At 41.5% G+C, this 19,491-nt stretch overlaps 2 protein-coding genes across 2 annotated transcripts in view; both read left to right on the forward strand.

Annotated features, from left to right (window-relative positions):
- LOC145498162 (uncharacterized) overlaps positions 1-9,966 on the forward strand; it is a 99,383-nt gene extending 89,417 nt beyond the window's left edge. The window contains exons 2-3 of the mRNA XM_081478047.1: positions 300-1,228; positions 2,429-9,966. Of these exons, the coding sequence (XP_081334173.1) occupies positions 364-1,228; positions 2,429-8,973 (7,410 nt within the window). The 5' untranslated portion in view covers positions 300-363 and the 3' untranslated portion in view covers positions 8,974-9,966. The remainder of the gene's footprint in view (positions 1-299; positions 1,229-2,428) is intronic.
- The window catches only part of LOC145498201 (uncharacterized), a 172,041-nt gene that overhangs the window by 65,871 nt on the left and 86,679 nt on the right, over positions 1-19,491 (forward strand). The gene's annotated exons all lie outside the window — the stretch shown is intronic.

Genomic DNA, 19,491 nt, shown 5'->3' on the forward strand with positions numbered 1-19,491 from the left:
ACAGGAAGTAGATTTTGAGCTCAATCGGGGAGAAATCGTTTTTCGCAAATTTCTCCCCAAAAAGGCTGTATTAGCACAAACTAACTATGGTCCGTTTGTTTACTAGCTAGGGCCAATCTATGGGCAAAAAATGAGCAAAATCGATTTTTCGACTTGTGCCGTTGTTTGGTTCATAGTTATGGGCACTGGCTCTTAAAATCGCTCGATTTCCTATCGGATTTCGTCTTAATTTTTCAATTTTCCAATCGCCACCAAGGCCACCTTTCAATAATAACTGTTCTTTGTTGTTCTTTTAACAGGGACAGTATTGTCGTCCTGGCAATATAACCACTTTTCACTGGGATTAGTTTATTGCTATCAGTAATGGCTCTACAGCCGTTTACGAACGAACAGTTAAACTATTTCAAGTTTGCTTTTGTTGTGCTGAATGAGTTCCCCAAGGTGCTACGCCAAACTTTTAAACACATGTGGGACAATACCTTTGCACATCTTCCTGGTTACCAGCCGTGGGATGACTCCATTGCTGTGCGAAACATGTTCCTTGCTACAGAGGGTGGTAAGACCAAAGTACCCACACATCTCCCTTACGAAGAATGGGATTGTAGCGCCTTGTTCCAGGCCACTATCTACGCGAAGTCCTTCGCTTTACCAGACACAACAGGTCATCACAGGACACTCAGTGATTTGTTCTTGAAGCACCGTAAACCGCCTCATGGAACCTTTCATTCTTCCGTGGTCAGCTCAGGCGGAAATAATGCTGAAACGTTTGCAATGGCGATTGATCAGCTGCGACTGCTAAGAAATGCTTTTTGTCACTCATTCAGCTCCGAGCTTGACAAAAAGACATTTGATCAATACATTCAACACACCAAAGACGCCATTAAGGCTCTTGGAGTCACGACTGACGCTATTGATGCCGTTGGAAGTTTGACCGAGTCGGACTTTCCTACAGAAAAAGCTTGCAAGTTAAAAGATGACATCAAAAAGGAGTTGCAAACAGAAAACACATTTCTGCAAACAGAAAACACATTTCTCAAGGAAAATGTGGAAAATGAACTAATGGGTATGAGGTCAGATTTTGCTAAGTCGAGACAGGAACGACAAGAAGACTCCATAGAGCTGAGAAAGACCATTGAAAAGGCCGCAACTGCAAACCAAGAAATAACGAATGAGAAAATTGCCGAGATGAATCAGAAGTTTGAAGACATACTCAAGACTGAGCGACCAGGTAAGTAAGCAGCTCTTCCAAGTTTTTACTTCAGTGATAATCCTTTGATAAACTTCGATAGGTGCCTACCATAGAAGAGGACTTGTAAGAGTAGTATCACGCTAAAATAGGGCGCTACCCTTTTTCCCGTTTCGGTGAGTAACCATCGACCCTCTATGTGTAAAAGAAAGAATTTTTCGTAATGCAGTAGTGAAACTAAAATTATATTGTTTCAGCCGTCTTTATGGTCAGCGGAAAAGAAAACTCAACATAACCGTGACTTATCAACTGTACATTGCTTGCAGTATCAAACCTCTGAAACGAAATGGGCCGGTTAATTAAAAGAGGACTAACAATATTCAGACGGAGTTTCGTGGTCTCACGGATCCTGGGGCCGGGGAAGGGGTGGTTGAGCCCTCACTCTATAACATTAGAGCTATCACACTGAAACCTGACGATTTATAGCTCGTTCAAGCTATTTCCTTTGAAGTCCACAACATGGAACTATGATGTCATTTGACATACAAATAGCGTCATTACGTCTGAACAGACGCCATGTTGGATTTTCTGATGTTTATTTTAAAAGCTTTAGAAAACCACTAAACCTAGCTCAAACGTAGTCAAAATCTAGAACAAAGCTAGTGCAAGAAAAGTTTCAAGTCAATTTCCTTTAAAACAGGAAAATTCAAACACAAAGTTCCTTGAGCGACGATAAGTCATACCAATTTGTTCCCAAATAAAATTTTAGGACTTCGTTATATACTTCAATGCTTTTAAAGTTACAAGCGGCCAAAGCTGGTGATGTCCTCAAAAGTCCCCCCTCCCCACTGTTTGAAAAAGGCTAAGCTAGTTCAGGATTAACGAAAACTTTGACTTGTTTCATAAAATATTGACATTGAGTTGCGCAAGACATTTGTTGTGTCCTTCATAAAAATTGGTGAGAAAAAAATCGACTTAAAACAGAAATAATAAAGATATGCTTTTTTTCTAATATCGCACTAGCAATAATTAGCTTTCGAAAAACTTTGGCCTGAAGGAAAAGTATGTTATATAATATTTGTTTTGGTATATGCTATCTCTTAAATAGCAAAGTTTTACTAGCCCCCAGGGCATATGTTTATTTATCTATTCATCCATCCATCTATCCATCCATCTATCCATCCATCTGCCCATTCTTTCTACCGTTATTTGATTATTATTTGTTGGTTAATTGATTTACAGGATTTAAAACATTTCTACCGAGATCAAATCTTCCTCCAAAAGTTCCCTACTTCATTGGCCGTGAGGAAGAATGTGACGAAATTGTTGGTCACATGACTTCCGAATCTACCCGACTCGTCTCCGTCTGGGGTTCGCCAGGGTTTGGAAAAACATCAGTTGCCATCGTCGTGGGTCACCAGCTTCAAGCACGTGAGCTGCCCGTCTTCTTTCTCTCATTACGTGGGCTCAAGTCAAAAAGCGATTTAACGTCCAAATTTCTTAGTCTGTTCCGACAGGCTAGGACACTTGAAACTAATAAGTTGCAGGATTTATCAGCTGACGATGAGCTTTGCTTAATTTTTGACAGACTATCGGATCACTGTGTTATAATCCTGGATAATGCCGATGACCTGTTTGAATGTGGTGCGCCAAACGTAAAGGAGGAGGTTTTCAACCTCATCGAAGAAATCCTCAATCGCAGTGACAAGGTCAACTTTCTTTTAACCACAAGAGAGTCGTTCCCCTATTTGAATTTACATTTTCAGGGATACAAGTCTGTCAGAATAAGAGAGCTAGACAAACTGTCATGTCAAACCCTAGCTGGAAAATTTCTCTCAGAGGCAAGTTCTTCTGATTTGACAAAAGTTTCACAAATCTGTGGGCAGGTTCCCTTAGCCATAAAATTACTGTGTTCCTCCATTTCTGAAGATTTTACTCCATCAAGTCAGTCTCTTGAATTCATGGAGCGTACAGAAAACATTGTAGAAATTTTGGACAACCCTGATTATCCAAGCAATTCGAGACTGAGATCTCTTTTCGAGTCGTCTTTCCAGAGACTTTCTACACAAGACCAAGAGGCACTGGTATCTTTGTGTATTCTTCCTGCGCATTTTGATTTAAAGATTTCCGCAGCTCTTTTGGGGATAACCAGAACAACCGAAGCAGAAAAGGTGTTGCGAAGACTTCAGAGAAAATCTCTGATTGATTCCTGTTCAGATTTTAGTAAATTCTCTATGCATAAACTAATTCAGTCATTTGCAAGAGAAAAGGGAGAAGCTGACCTGAAAGAAACAGTTCTCATCTCAAAATCTCGCTTCCATGCATTTTACATTGCCCTGTTCGAGGAACTAAATAATAATTTCCTTTCTGGGCATTCCATGTCTGCGTTCATTGAGTTCTATGAAGAGGAAAAAAACATTGTTCAAAGTCTAATTGATGGTTGTTTGGAGTCGAAAACAGCCGACAGAGTTTTCCATGTTTTGGCGAAAGCAGAGTTGTTTCTTGACACTCTGTTTTTTAATGAGGGTTCTACGTTTGACAAAATTCTCGATTCAGCAATAATGGCGGCTCATCAGACTGGGAAAAATGTTTCCTACCGGAACCTACTTACTTCCAAGGCGTTTGGCAAAGTGACCTGGGGCGCAAGTGGAAACACAGAGAAGTTGCTTTCTATGTCCAAGGCTGTTAAAGTGCCAACTTCTTCCCATTGTGATGGAGAGAAAGGAAAACACTTGTTCTACTATGGACTCCATCAGCTTGTTATCGGAAAGACAGAGGATGGACTGAAAGTTTTGGAAGAAGCGCTTTCCTCCATGAACACAAGTCAAGAGCACACCATTTTGAGGATTATTATTTTTCAAATTTTTGCAATCTATTACCAAAGCAAAAATGATTCCGTGAGCTCATCCAACTTTTATCTAAAGGCACTAAAGGAATGCAGAGATGCCAGAGACAATTGTTTACTGGTGATACCTTTGCCAGAGCCAGAAATAAAGAAACTTGGTGAACAACGCATCATTCCGACAAACAAAGCAATTCCGTCGGAAAACCAGCCTCTTCAAGCTGAAGTTATCTTTCTTGTGAGCGAAGTAATAGCAAACTTCTCTACCTCTGAAAACAATCAAATTCTTGGCGACTTGTTGCTTATCATAATAAACGACTGTGAAGCAACACTCAACACCACTAAAACTGGTTGGTTTACCTTTCATCGCAATGTCGTTAATGTGCTCGAGTCACTTGGTAGGGATAAAGACGCTTTAACGCTTACAGAGGAAAAGATAAACTTTCACAAACGCGCACTGCAACAAAGCGATAAAAAAAAAGACAAGAGTGGTAAAAGTCAAGAACAACAGGAGAAGGCGCTAGCCAAGAACTATTTCGACCTAGGCAAAATTCAATACCGGAAAGGCAACTACACAGAAGCTATCACATCGCTCACACGTTCACTTAATATCAGAATTAAATTTTTTGGAGAAGAACATTCTGAGACCGCTGACAGCTACCATTCAGTAGGAAGTACACAGCATTCCCTGAGTGATTACACCGCCGCCCTTGAGTCAAAGAAGCGTGCTCTTGATATCAGAGTTAAATTGTTTGGTGAAGAACATCCCAAGACCGCTGACAGCTACCAATCACTAGGAGTTACACAGCATTCCCTGAGTTGTTACACCGCCGCCCTTGAGTCCGCGAAGCGTGCTCTTGATATCAGAGTTAAATTGTTTGGTAAAGAACATCCCAAGACCGCTGACAGCTACTGTGAAATAGGAGTTACACAGCATTCCCTGAGTGATTACACCGCCGCCCTTGAGTCCGCGAAGCGTGCTCTTGATATCAGAGTTAAGTTTTTTGGGGAAGAACATCCCGAGACCGCTGACAGCTACCATTTACTAGGAGTTACACAGCATTCCCTGAGTGATTACACCGCCGCCCTTGAGTCCGCGAAGCGTGCTCTTGATATCAGAGTTAAGTTTTTTGGGGAAGAACATCCCGAGACCGGTGACAGCTACCAATCACTAGGAGTTACACAGCATTCCCTGAGTGATTACACCGCCGCCCTTGAGTCCGCGAAGCGTGCTCTTGATATCAGAGTTAAGTTGTTTGGTGAAGAACATCCCGAGACCGCTGACAGCTACCATGAACTAGGAGTTACACAGCATTCCCTGAGTGATTACACCGCCGCCCTTGAGTCCGCGAAGCGTGCTCTTAATATCAGAGTTAAGTTTTTTGGGGAAGAACATCCCGAGACCGCTGACAGCTACCATTTACTAGGAGTTACACAGCATTCCCTGAGTGATTACACCGCCGCCCTTGAGTCAAAGAAGCGTGCTCTTGATATCAGAGTTAAGTTGTTTGGTGAAGAACGTCCCGAGACCGCTAACAGCTACCATGAACTAGGAGTTACACAGCATTCCATGAGTGATTACACCGCCGCCCTTGAGTCCGCGAAGCGTGCTCTCAATATCAGAGTTAAGTTTTTTGGGGAAGAACATCCCGAGACCGCTGACAGCTACCATTTACTAGGAGTTACACAGCATTCCCTGAGTGATTACACCGCCGCCCTTGAGTCCGCGAAGCGCGCTCTTGATATCAGAGTTAAGTTGTTTGGTGGAGAACGTCCCGACACCGCTGACAGCTACCAATCACTAGGAGTTACACAGCATTCCCTGAGTGATTACACCGCCGCCCTTGAGTCCGCGAAGCGTGCTCTTGATATCAGAGTTAAATTGTTTGGTGAAGAACATCCCAAGACCGCTGACAGCTACCATGAACTAGGAGTTACACAGCATTCCCTGAGTGATTACACCGCCGCCCTTGAGTCAAAGAAGCGTGCTCTTGATATCAGAGTTAAATTGTTTGGTGAAGAACGTCCCGAGACCGCTGACAGCTACCATGCACTAGGAGTTACACAGCATTCCCTGAGTGATTACACCGCCGCCCTTGAGTCAAAGAAGCGTGCTCTTAATATCAGAGTTAAGTTTTTTGGGGAAGAACACCCCGAGACCGCTGACAGCTATTATTTACTAGGAGTTACACAGCATTCCCTGAGTGATTACACCGCCGCCCTTGAGTCCGCGAAGCGTGCTCTTGATATCAGAGTTAAATTGTTTGGTGAAGAACGTCCCGAGACCGCTGACAGCTACCATGAACTAGGAGTTACACAACATTCCCTGAGTGATTACACCGCCGCCCTTGAGTCCGCGAAGCGTGCTCTTAATATCAGAGTTAAGTTTTTTGGGGAAGAACATCCCGAGACCGCTAACAGCTACCATTTACTAGGAGTTACACAGCATTCCCTGAGTGATTACATCGCCGCCCTTGAGTCAAAGAAGCGTGCTCTTGATATCAGAGTTAAATTGTTTGGTGAAGAACATCCCAAGACCGCTGACAGCTACCAATCACTAGGAGTTACACAGCATTCCCTGAGTTGTTATACCGCCGCCCTTGAGTCCGCGAAGCGTGCTGTTGATATCAGAGTTAAATTGTTTGGTAAAGAACATCCCAAGACCGCTGACAGCTACTGTGAAATAGGAGTTACACAGCATTTCCTGAGTGATTACACCGCCGCCCTTGAGTCCGCGAAGCGTGCTCTTGATATCAGAGTTAAGTTGTTTGGTGAAGAACGTCCCGAGACCGCTGACAGCTACCATGAACTAGGAGTTACACAGCATTCCCTGAGTGATTACACCGCCGCCCTTGAGTCCGCGAAGCGTGCTCTTAATATCAGAGTTAAGTTTTTTGGGGAAGAACATCCCGAGACCGCTGACAGCTACCATTTACTAGGAGTTACACAGCATTCCCTGAGTGATTACACCGCCGCCCTTGAGTCAAAGAAGCGTGCTCTTAATATCAGAGTTAAGTTTTTTGGGGAAGAACATCCCAAGACCGCTGACAGCTACCATTTACTAGGAGTTACACAGCATTCCCTGAGTGATTACACCGCCGCCCTTGAGTCAAAGAAGCGTGCTCTTGATATCAGAGTTAAATTGTTTGGTGAAGAACATCCCGAGACCGCTGACAGCTACCATGAACTAGGAGTTACACAGCATTCCCTGAGTGATTACACCGCCGCCCTTGAGTCCGCGAAGCGTGCTCTTAATATCAGAGTTAAGTTTTTTGGGGAAGAACATCCCGAGACCGCTGACAGCTACCATTTACTAGGAGTTACACAGCATTCCCTGAGTGATAACACCGCCGCCCTTGAGTCCGCGAAGCGTGCTCTTAATATCAGAGTTAAATTGTTTGGTGAAGAACATCCCAAGACCGCTGACAGCTACCATGAACTAGGAGTTACACAGCATTCCCTGAGTGATTACACCGCCGCCCTTGAGTCAAAGAAGCGTGCTCTTGATATCAGAGTTAAATTGTTTGGTGAAGAACATCCCAAGACCGCTGACAGCTACCAATCACTAGGAGTTACACAGCATTCCCTGAGTTGTTATACCGCCGCCCTTGAGTCCGCGAAGCGTGCTCTTGATATCAGAGTTAAATTGTTTGGTGAAGAACATCCCAAGACCGCTGACAGCTACTGTGAAATAGGAGTTACACAGCATTTCCTGAGTGATTACACCGCCGCCCTTGAGTCCGCGAAGCGTGCTCTTGATATCAGAGTTAAGTTGTTTGGTGAAGAACGTCCCGAGACCGCTGACAGCTACCATGAACTAGGAGTTACACAGCATTCCCTGAGTGATTACACCGCCGCCCTTGAGTCCGCGAAGCGTGCTCTTAATATCAGAGTTAAGTTTTTTGGGGAAGAACATCCCGAGACCGCTGACAGCTACCATTTACTAGGAGTTACACAGCATTCCCTGAGTGATTACACCGCCGCCCTTGAGTCAAAGAAGCGTGCTCTTAATATCAGAGTTAAGTTTTTTGGGGAAGAACATCCCGAGACCGCTGACAGCTACCATTTACTAGGAGTTACACAGCATTCCCTGAGTGATTACACCGCCGCCCTTGAGTCAAAGAAGCGTGCTCTTGATATCAGAGTTAAATTGTTTGGTGAAGAACATCCCGAGACCGCTGACAGCTACCATGAACTAGGAGTTACACAGCATTCCCTGAGTGATTACACCGCCGCCCTTGAGTCCGCGAAGCGTGCTCTTAATATCAGAGTTAAGTTTTTTGGGGAAGAACATCCCGAGACCGCTGACAGCTACCATTTACTAGGAGTTACACAGCATTCCCTGAGTGATTACACCGCCGCCCTTGAGTCCGCGAAGCGTGCTCTTGATATCAGAGTTAAATTGTTTGGTGAAGAACATCCCAAGACCGCTGACAGCTACCATGAACTAGGAGTTACACAGCATTCCCTGAGTGATTACACCGCCGCCCTTGAGTCAAAGAAGCGTGCTCTTGATATCAGAGTTAAATTGTTTGGTGAAGAACATCCCAAGACCGCTGACAGCTACCAATCACTAGGAGTTACACAGCATTCCCTGAGTTGTTACACCGCCGCCCGTGAGTCCGCGAAGCGTGCTCTTAATATCAGAGTTAAGTTTTTTGGGGAAGAACATCCCGAGACCGCTAACAGCTACCATTTACTAGGAGTTACACAGCATTCCCTGAGTGATTACACCGCCGCCCTTGAGTCAAAGAAGTGTGCTCTTGATATCAGAGTTAAATTGTTTGGTGAAGAACATCCCAAGACCGCTGACAGCTACCAATCACTAGGAATTACACAGCATTCGCTGACTGATTACACCGCCGCCCTTGAGTCAGAAAAGCGTGCTGTTGATATCAGAATTAAATTTTTGAATGAAGAGCATCCAATGACCGCTGACAGCTAGTGATGAGTACGTTTTTTAAGTTTTTTACTCCTTTTCTTAAACATCCCTGATTAAGGATGTAACTGTTTTTTTTTTTTCTTTTTCTTTTCCTAGCCTACAGAGCAGCTGTTTTCTGCGTGCACGGTGTACTCGCGAGGTATCCGTAGTGACTTGTGATCGAGTAGATTAGCCGCCATGTTGGCTTAGGAATAGTGGGCGGTGAAAGAGATGGGAAAAATTTTCTTTCTTCTTCCCCTTCCCATTATTCCAGCTCCTACCCCTCTTGTGGCCTAACCCCAACTACCAGGGCACCGTTTTGTCTCCATCTAAGCCTCTTCCGGGTTTGAATTGAAGCTGGTGGTCGCTTGATCAAAATGCACCTGTTTACGTTATCTCTAGGAATCCAGCATATTAAATGTGTCGGTCATCGTCAGATATTGGGCATAGTTACAGAAAATAACATTTTCCTACCTTTCAGACTCGAAAATATGCTCTTGAAACCTCAAACGCAATAATCATTTAGAAATTAGGCCGTTCGATCCGAAGCCTATAGGCTTGTGTTTAGATTCAGTCTTAAGTCCTAAATCTCCACTGAGATTTCTTTTGTATTATATTTGTCATAGCAGTTTGTTCCAAAGCTGAGTTGTAATACCTACTCGACGACTGCAGAATTTGTTATTGTTATTCCAGTTCGCTATCGTGTTTTGAGTCGTTAACGTTAGATGTTCACCTCGTGTATTTTACGGTTAGTTAGAAAATTCTTATAAACACAAAGCCCTCTGCAAATATAAGCCTGTCTAGGTAGATAACGGTAAATTCCTTCTGATGAAAAGCACTCCGTCATTTTTTCTAGTCAACAAAGGCAAAGAAATCATGATTAATCAGGAGAAAATTGGCGAGAATTTTTAGAAGCCAGAACAGTTTGTTATGTAAAAATTATAGCCAGAACGTATTTAAACCGGTCTTTTCTTAGTCTTCAGAAGAAATATAATAGGAACACGAAAAAAACTCGCTTCTGGCAGAAAAGTACTGAAAGTTAAAATTTTCAAGTCGGTTTGTTTCTATGGAAACCAGTGATGCTAATACTTGTATAATGCTGATTATGATTAAGGATTCATTATTGTTTGATAAAAAGGGAATAAGACGCGGGCGCGCGTAGATATCGAATTTATCTTCGAGTGTTCAACGCGATATCTCACGAGTGAGCCCAGCTAACAAGTGAGATATGAACTTGAACACGAGAAGAGAAATTTCACATTTACAAGCAACCTTGTATTATAATAACGACGTTTTTGACGATTTTCCGAAGTTTTCCGACTACTTTCCGAAGATTTACAAAGACTCTCTTAAAGTTAACCGAAGGCTACACGAACGTTTCCGAGCATTTTCCGAAGATTACCGGATTAACAAAGACTTCCGGCGAAGATGTTTCAATTAAACACCAACAAATTTAAGTGCAGTTTAAAGGGTTAAACATGATATCAAACGTCAATATTATTTCATCGATATGATCAACTGAAATTATCGTAATTTTACACGTGTTCAATTACGGCTTTTCTCAGGGCTTGTAATCGATGTAAAACACCGCAGACCAGATTTCTTTACGGAGGCGATCATAGAAACCAGAGAAGCAGCGAGATCAAAGGTAGCTGCCAGCCCCCCTGCCCCAGACATACTAATTGATTCACACTTAAATCCGAAAACTAAGTAGAATTTATAGCTAAAAACATCAAAAAAAGTATTAGCGCTTTACGTAAGTTATATTAAGGCATCGTGCTGATTTAAAGTGTTGTGCTTTCAAAATGATTTAAGGATATTGAATTTACCCTACGAAAATATCAAATCTCAAGGTCTTGTTGAAAGAGAGGTAACATTTCATTAACAATGCATCTTTAACCTCAGTGTTAAGGGCCTTTTGCACTGCTCTGTATAGTGGCTAGTTTTCACTAGCGCGTAACCAGAAAGAACATACGCAGATGTGAAGTAGGGTGCTGTTAACTGCCATTTGTTGGGAAATTTTCCTAACAAAAGGCTCTAATTACATTGCTGCCACATTTCCCTGACTTTAATGGCAGAAAATTAACCGTGTTAGATTAAATTTTGCTTGGTTGAAAATTTCAATTTTTTCTGACTCAAGATAAAAATTCCTTGACTTTTCCCTGACCTGAAGAATTTTTTCCCCTGACCATTTCCTGACCTGTGACAACACTGTAATTATCAACATCTTACTGCCTTTGCATATGTGCTAGTAAGCTCCTGGCAGCCAGTTTCTTCTCTTACGCCTCGTCCACACCACGCCGGAGAAATTGGAAACCGACGTTTTCACTGTGAAAACGCATCAAATGCTTTTCGTCCACACTACGCCGGAGAAATTTGAAAACGCATTAATCACCGCTCATTTTGTTTTTGTGTTTGAGGAAAACTCGGGCAGAGAAATCACGTGATTATCGTGACGCCATCGTTTTCGAAAATCTCCATTTTAAAATGTTTTATGCCCACACTAAAACGAAAAGCCGGCGTTTTCAAATTTTCCCCGCTTTGATGGGCGTTTTCGAAAAGCTCCGTTTCCGGGACAGATTAGTGCGGACAGTAGGCCTAACCGATACCGTGTTTTTAAATTCCTCCGGCGAAATGTGGATTCGGCCTTAGGTCTCTAAGACAAGTGTTTATCAGTTTCGTCCCAATCCCTTTGAGACTAAAGCGTGTCGCCTTATAATCACTGCTGAATTTCAAGAGAAAAACAAATTGCCTGTAGTCTAATGTGATAGTAAAAACCAGCCTTTAGAAAGAGCATTGTACACAGAAATTAAGTAATGTAGATACTAGTCAACACTCCAATTACTAATTTACAGAAAATTGCTATCATTTTATTCACTGCATTATAAATGCAATATATTATTGCTTGTTAACTATACAATATTTCTCTTCTTAGAATATTTCCACTAGTATTGCTCAAGACGACTGCACATCAGTCTAAAAGCATTATTACGTATTAAATTTGTCTCCTGGACAGATTTTCGTTTGACTGTAATTGGTTAAAAACACTCCATGCAATTTATGCAACCGCCGCTAACCAATCAGAGCAGAGACTATATTCTCAAAGCCAATCAAAGCCAAAACTAAGTGAATGAGTTTACGTGACTCTTTCCACTCTCGTCACCGACTGCTCCCGACTTTCCCGCGCTTTTCGGTGATTGCCGAGTTCCGATTGGCTGGTCCAATATTTGCAGGCGCGGTGATCCGTTCTAATAATTTTGAATTTAAAAGCTTTACAACAGTCATTAGAAAATCACTATTTTTAAAGTAAATATTACAACAAACATTTACAATTGTAATGTACAGCTCGCTATAAATTGGAATGGAGATTTGGCTAGCTACCGGGGTCTGTCACCGCGAGTGCAAAAACGTTACAAGAGTATTCAAACTGAGAAAACAACCCTTGTGTTTTTATTGTCTTTGTTTTTGTTTTGTGGCTATCTTTTATCCACTTTTCGCTGCAACTGGAAGAATCCGGCTGCTCTCACAAACCTTATTCATCCTCGGCACCCCACTCTATAATAAGTACGCTTAAAGAATGGTGTTCCGCAATGTTTTCCTTGTAAAAGGACTGAAGCAACGAATTTAACAATCGATTTTCAAAACATTGCGACGCAATAAGTTCTTGCCCTTGGCATAATTTGGTTATAGTCAACAATTTCTTTTCCGACATGACCAATTTCCTCATTTCCATAAACTGTACCTGGCTGGATTTGGGAACTGATCGCTTCTGGAGGGTCAAAGTTCATCTTTGACTTTTATCCAGGATCCCCAAGGGATGGAGCACCGGACAAAATTCATTTGGTATACTAAAATTCTATGTCAGTCCCAACTAATTGCAAACAGTTTCCACGAGGACATTTCGTGCACTTCGTACACTCCCCACGCAATTTCTTCAGGACGTCGACTCTCTGCTGTGCATTAGGGTTTTTCTCAACGCTCCTATCCGAACCCGAGGCGTTGCGTGACGTTGGAAAGCGTGCGTGACATCATAGGTAGGTCTTATAGTTTTCGGGGTGGGGTATAACGTTTCGTATTGCATTTAGCCACTTTTTTTGTCCTGCTCAGTGGAGGCTTGTATTGTGTGAGATTGGCCATATTCTGCTTCTGTACTTGATACTCTGAAAACGTGCTTAGCTGTTGGGACAAAAGGATCGGTAACAAATTATTCACTTTCAAGTTGATAAGTTGGATTGTGTTATGTTTCTGTTGACGTTAGTTCAGATAAGAGAGATACAACAAGACAACATTCCCTGATTGGTGTCGTGACATATATTGATATCGCAGATGCGAAAAGCGTGACCTAGCTCCTTTAACAAGAACACGACACAATGCCGTGCCTGTATTGCAACGATAAACTGGGAAGAGACCATCCTTAAAAATCGGCTTTTCCAAGTTACGTGACATAACAATTGAGCAAAGAGTATTCTATTCACCTCTACCGAGTCTTGATATCGCGGTCTTGAATGAACCGCCCATTCTGGCGTCACCGTCAGACAGATCCTCAACCAACAAATTCTGGGCTGGGATTGGCTGTTGATGACAAAGGGTCAAGTTAACAAATGAGTTAGCAAAATGAACGAGTGACCAGCCAAATGTGTTTCCTCAAAACGCGCACGAAATTTTCGCGGTTTGCGCGTGTTTCTCCTGAATTGCGCCTGGAGGTCTGGGAGGAAAGAAAAGAGCGCGAAATACTTAATGGCTTCTCTTAGACTGCGAGCAATCTCTTTTACTCAGAAATCCGCGGGGAAGAACGCAAAGAAAAACGTAACACACAAGCGAGCAGTGACATGGGTTATGAGCGTTCGAGCGATATGCGAAGCGGCGGCCCGCAGGTAGTGCGTCGCGTCTTTCGACGCCCGCGCTACTTGTGGCTCGTGTGACTTAGCCACTTGCCGCTCGCGGCATGTCACGCTCGCAGTCACGCTTGCAGTCATGATCGTAGTCACGATCGCACGCTTACTTGTTTTGTGTTCTTCCCCACGGATTTTCGAGCAAAAGAGAGACTGCTCGCAGTCTAGGATTCTCTCACAGCACGTTTACCAATTTCAAAGTCGGGAGCAAATCTAGATAAAACACAGGGTATGCAATTTCTTCGTTTCCTGGGAGGCACGTGAAAACTCGAGACGCTAGAGTCGCTAGACGGAATAAAAAAGTTAAAACCGTCTACGAAGAAAGTCAGGCAACGCACCATCAATCCTAACAAAAGTACAGTGACCTTGAAAACACAAATAACGGCTTCGAAGATGACTGTTCCATGTACTGTGTTCGAAAACGGCGAAGAAGGTCGGCCTCAAGGGAAGCCAAAATAAATAAGGTAAACAAAAATGAAAGGGAAAATTCTGATTGATTCCCTGAGAGGTCCGATTTTTGCAATATGGACCACTAAGATGTTTCGCTTGCGAATTACTTTTTTAAAACGATGCAAAAAAGAAAATAATTGCCGTAAGTAGACGTCGTTTTTCCTTCATATTTTGCGGACAATTTGAGTTTAACTTCCAAGAAGCGACCAGAAAAACTTAAGTAAATGTTTAACTTTAGCACACACGTTTACCGAGAATAAATTGCGGGCGTCTAAATGTTTACAGCAGCGTTTCAAGAGCCATTGTAATAAATTATTTATTGTACAGGCTTGCTCGATCCGTATATAATCTCTGATTATTTATTTACGCGTACAAATAAACTTTAGTTTTATTTAGCTGGTAATAAACTTAACGCCAATACTATGGATTCATTAAATTAGGTCAGTTCTTTGACTAGATGAAAAATATTGGCGAAAACTTGTCAAACGCACAGCTACTCGAACTTTTAGCTTGCAGAAGATCTAACAGGTAACTAGTACTTTTGATAAATATCTGAATATTAAACTAGCACTTGTGTCATCGTACAAACTTTAATATGAGGCACAACGTTATTGATCGTCTGGTTGTAATTAGGGTTATTTAATGATCTACTTGTAAATAGTGCTATGTTGCTATTATTATTATTATTATTATTATTATTATTATTATTATTATTATTACTATTATTATTACTAGTAGTAATCAGAGATTATGAGAGTGCGTTCGACGCCCTCACTTAAATATATAAACCTTAAATGATTTCATTTGCTGACTTTCAATCTTTGTCTATTGTTAAAATCAACATTTTTCAGCAGCAATCAAGGTTTTACAGTCAGACGTGTAAAGTGTCAAAGTCCATGCTAGTGAAGAGGTCATGATTTGTTGATACGTTGCGTGACCCCGCCAGTTTCTGTAGACTCACAAGTTTCATAGAATATTTAAATTACGTACATTATTCTAAGCTGGAAGCACAAATTTAAGCTAGCATTTGCAATCGCATGCTCGTTTATTGTAAACCAACTCCATGCGACTAAGGGACCGTTCATTTTTTATCAGGTAGGGGGGGCTGGTGGGATTTAGGGGGGGGGGCATGCGAAAAAAAATGGCTTTCAAGGGGGGGCCATCCCAAAAAAATAAGGGAAAAAGGGGGGGTCACGTGAAATATTTTAGTAAAACTTTAAAATGGCATAATGTTTGAATATCAAAAAAATTGCTATAGAATAAACATAGAAGGCAGGATACAAATTTATTACAAACTTTCCTTCTGCTTTAAAAAAACGTTTGGCGACAAAAAAGCATTTGTAGCTACTGAAAAGAAGTATTTAACACTGTTATTTTCGAATGCAACTTTCACTGGCACTCATCTTCATCTTCGCTGCCGTCGAGTTCTTCGTCGCCGCTTGTGCTGCTATGGGAGTCTCTTTCACCGATGCTGCAAGAAGCAGCAATGCTTTCCGTCAGAGTGTACTCTTCAGGGTACATGAAGGTGTAGACATAATCTCTGACTTCCTGCTCAAGGTTGGTGGTGATTCTGTTTCTTGCAGCATTGGTGAAATAATTCCCTTCCAAGAGCTGTGCGATGTATGGCCCATCTCTTCTAAATAACGACGTGGCAGCATCCTCAACTTTAATACACCCTTCCGGGACGGCCGTTCTAGGAGGGTACACAAGGCATTGTGGAAGATCATTTCCTAGCGGGTTTCCAACACAGATTCCATAAACTCGTTGGACGTTGTTTTCAGTCCGCTTCCTCTTTCTCGCATTTGACTTTCTGCGCTTTTCTTTTTTCCTTCTCCTTTTGTTGATGTGCTGTGCATGTTTGAGTATGCCCTTGAATATGCTGTTATAATTGCTCTTATTTTCTAGTGCTTCCATGTCCTGCGTGACCTTCGTCAACTTAGCTTCTATACATTTGATCTGTTTTACATTAAAACTGTGGGCATTCATCAATTCAGATGAGGGAGATGCCAATGAGAGGCCAAATGCCACACGCTCAGGGTGAGCCATAACTAGGAGATCCGAAATTGACTTCTCTTTCTTTTGATTTGTTTTTCAAACAACAGCTCTCTGTAGTATAGGGATTGTAAATATTGTCTTCACAGTGAGCACAAAACGCGAAGTAGGGGGATAATAGAGAAATATTTAAAAAGTTGAAATCTAAATATTGTTTGTTCAATTTTTTTTGGGGGGGGTCATCCCAAAAAATGACCGCTATAAGGGGGGGGGGCACGTGAAAAAATTGGTAAGCTGAGGGGGGGTCATGCAATTTTTAAATGGTGCTTCCCAAATCCCACCAGGCCCCCCTCTCTCATAAAAAATGAACGGTCCCTTAATTGGAGTATTTTCCCTGATGAATAAAGTAGATTTGTGAGTCTTGCCTTCAGACTACTTTTCCACCAATTCCAAACAATAAAATTTTGACCGGACAAAGACTGAGCTATCTGTTGCGACTGGAACTAATGAACAAATGCAATCAAATTGTAGCTGTTCCCACATCCCAAAGCCAAGTCGTGTTAATAGACAAGGACAATTCCCTCAGATTTCAATAAATGCTATCGTCGAAGCATTTAAATTCACCAAAGTCTAACGCTGAGCGCACATAATAGTGAAGCGTACGGCGATTGAATGGAAAGAAGTCAAAGATCCAGCGGAAAGATAAGCTCACATGGCCTGCTCACATACTCACATGTTCGCCACATGTCTTATCACATGTCTTAGCATTAAACGGTAACAGTTTACTGGCCATGACATGCCCCTGCGAAAATCAAGCGGGGTGGCCATTTTGGTGTCCTTACAGGAATGTAGCTTTTTCTGCATATAACCGTGCACAGGGGAACCAACTCTAGGAAGCCACAAAGTCCTTAAAGTCTTGCCGCTTTTAACTTATGGTGCCGAGTTCAATCCATGAGCCTAGGGCAGTCATAAGTCTGCTGGATTACTTGATGGATAGAGTCCTCCTAAGTATGTGAGCAGTTCCAAGGAGGACGGTCTTCTGTAGCTCTGTTATTCTAATATTGCCTGGGATCTTGCCGATGTAGTTTTCTGTTCCCTTCTTGACAAGCCCGAAAGCTCCAATGATCACTGGGACAGTTGTTGTTTTCATTCCCCATGTTTCCTCGATTTCAATCTCAAGATCTTTGTATTGTTATTATGATTGTTATCATTATTATTATGATTATTATTATTATTATGATTATAATTACTATTATTATTATTAAAGATTCGCACAGCTATTGATGATATTGAAGCTGGTTTCGTCATTGGTTCCGGGCAACAACAAGTTGCCTAGGGAAGCCAAGAAACACCTCTTATTTGCTTTTTCTCTTCTTTCTACATCTCCAGCACCTTTCTAAGAATTCTTGCTGACCCCAACAATGCACATCTCTGGATCAGTCCAACAGGAATGCCCACCTCAATGGTTCTCAGATTGTCATTCAATCTCAGTGGTATTGATCCCAATGCTCCCACTACCACTGGAATAACCTTTGTCCTCACACCCCACATTTTTCGAACTTCTCTTGCTAGATCTTGATACTTTTCAACTTTTTCATCTTCCTTCTCTCTCACCCCATTATCCTCTGGAATTGCCACATCTATAATTTGACAGCTCTTGTCTCTCTTGTCAATGATCACCAAATCCGGTCTCCTAGATTGACACAATCCTCTACGGATATCAAACCTCTCCCTCCATCCTTTATTGGCACATAAAGTCGTGCCACACAGTCCCGTGGATGGAACCCTCCATTCATGGTTAGCAATTTTCTTGTTCTGCGATCTATTATTATTATTATTATTATTATTATTATTATTAGAGCGGTTTTCAATTGAGTGTCGAAAGTAATTAGACAATTACTTTGGTTTTGGTTTTGGTTTTACTATGGTTTGAGATTGGCTGAGTAGTCTAATTGGTAAGTAATTGGTTTGGTTTTGGCTTTACAACACTCAATTGAAAACCGCTCTATTACTATTATTATTATTATTACTGTTGTTACTATGATTATTAATATTATTATTGTCATATAATTATTACAAAATTATTAATTTTTACAACTGGGTGCCAACCTTATGACAGCTATCAGTAAGAGGTTATCAATAACTTTGTTTTAAAGAATCAATCTTTTTCCATTTCTTTTCAAATCAAGTCAATGGTCTCACTAAGATCTAGCGGAAAATTAAGATATTGTTTTTCTTCAAAATTGTCAACTTGGTGGTATACGGATGTGTGAAGCAAAACTGTGAACAATGTATTGAGTGTTATTTTTTGTTTAATACATGTAGATTAGCCACTGGGTTACATTTGACAATGATGACGTGGTAACTGCTCTCAATTTATATGTAGATCAACTTTCAATAATTGATAGTGGATACCAACTATCTGCCAAATACAAACCTTTATTCATAGTGTATTCCAATTAGTTTTTGAATATTCTGGGGCTAATAAACCAGCCAAAACTCGAGAATGCAACTCCCTTTAATTCCAGCGATTGACAGTGTGTTTCATCTGAACTAAACTTGGGAAAACTACTGGAGGAGCAGTTACACAGCTCACAACAATCCTCACTCCGCCACTGAGCCATGAAAACTATTACAATAAATCAACAACAAATCTTAGCTTGCAGTTCTTAAGTATCTCTGTCTCAGTAACCTAACTAGTCACTTTGTAACAAAATCAGCCAAATATCGAGCGAGGGGCATGTCTGCTCCAAGTAGGTAGAGCTTGCTGGAACAGGTGGCTTTATTTCTTTAAGTCCAAACTTGAGTGCTTTAATTGAACTTCATGATATATCAAGCAAACAAAATGTCATAGTTTAATTTTGAAAAGAATGTTTGGCCTTTATAGCAAATGTTGTTTTGTATGATTGAGGTATCCCTGGATTTGTGAAGGTGGTAAGAGGTGGGGTGGTGTTGCGACTTACAGGTAGACTCTTAATAATCCCTGAAAATTCTTTAAGTCGCCATTATATCATAAAAATATTAACCTGGACTTCAGGTGGCAACTTACATAAAGTGAAAATCTTTGGGAACATTTCTAGATGTACAATATGGCAAGTAAGATTTGTATAACATCAATCACACTGGCAAGATAAGAAACTTGTTTAGGGACCTGGAATTTTTGCATGCACCAAATGGATCTTTTGAACAAGAGATATGTTTACAGTGT

This window comes from Orbicella franksi, chromosome 9 (genome assembly GCF_964199315.1).
Source record: "Orbicella franksi chromosome 9, jaOrbFran1.1, whole genome shotgun sequence".
NCBI lineage: Eukaryota > Metazoa > Cnidaria > Anthozoa > Scleractinia > Merulinidae > Orbicella > Orbicella franksi.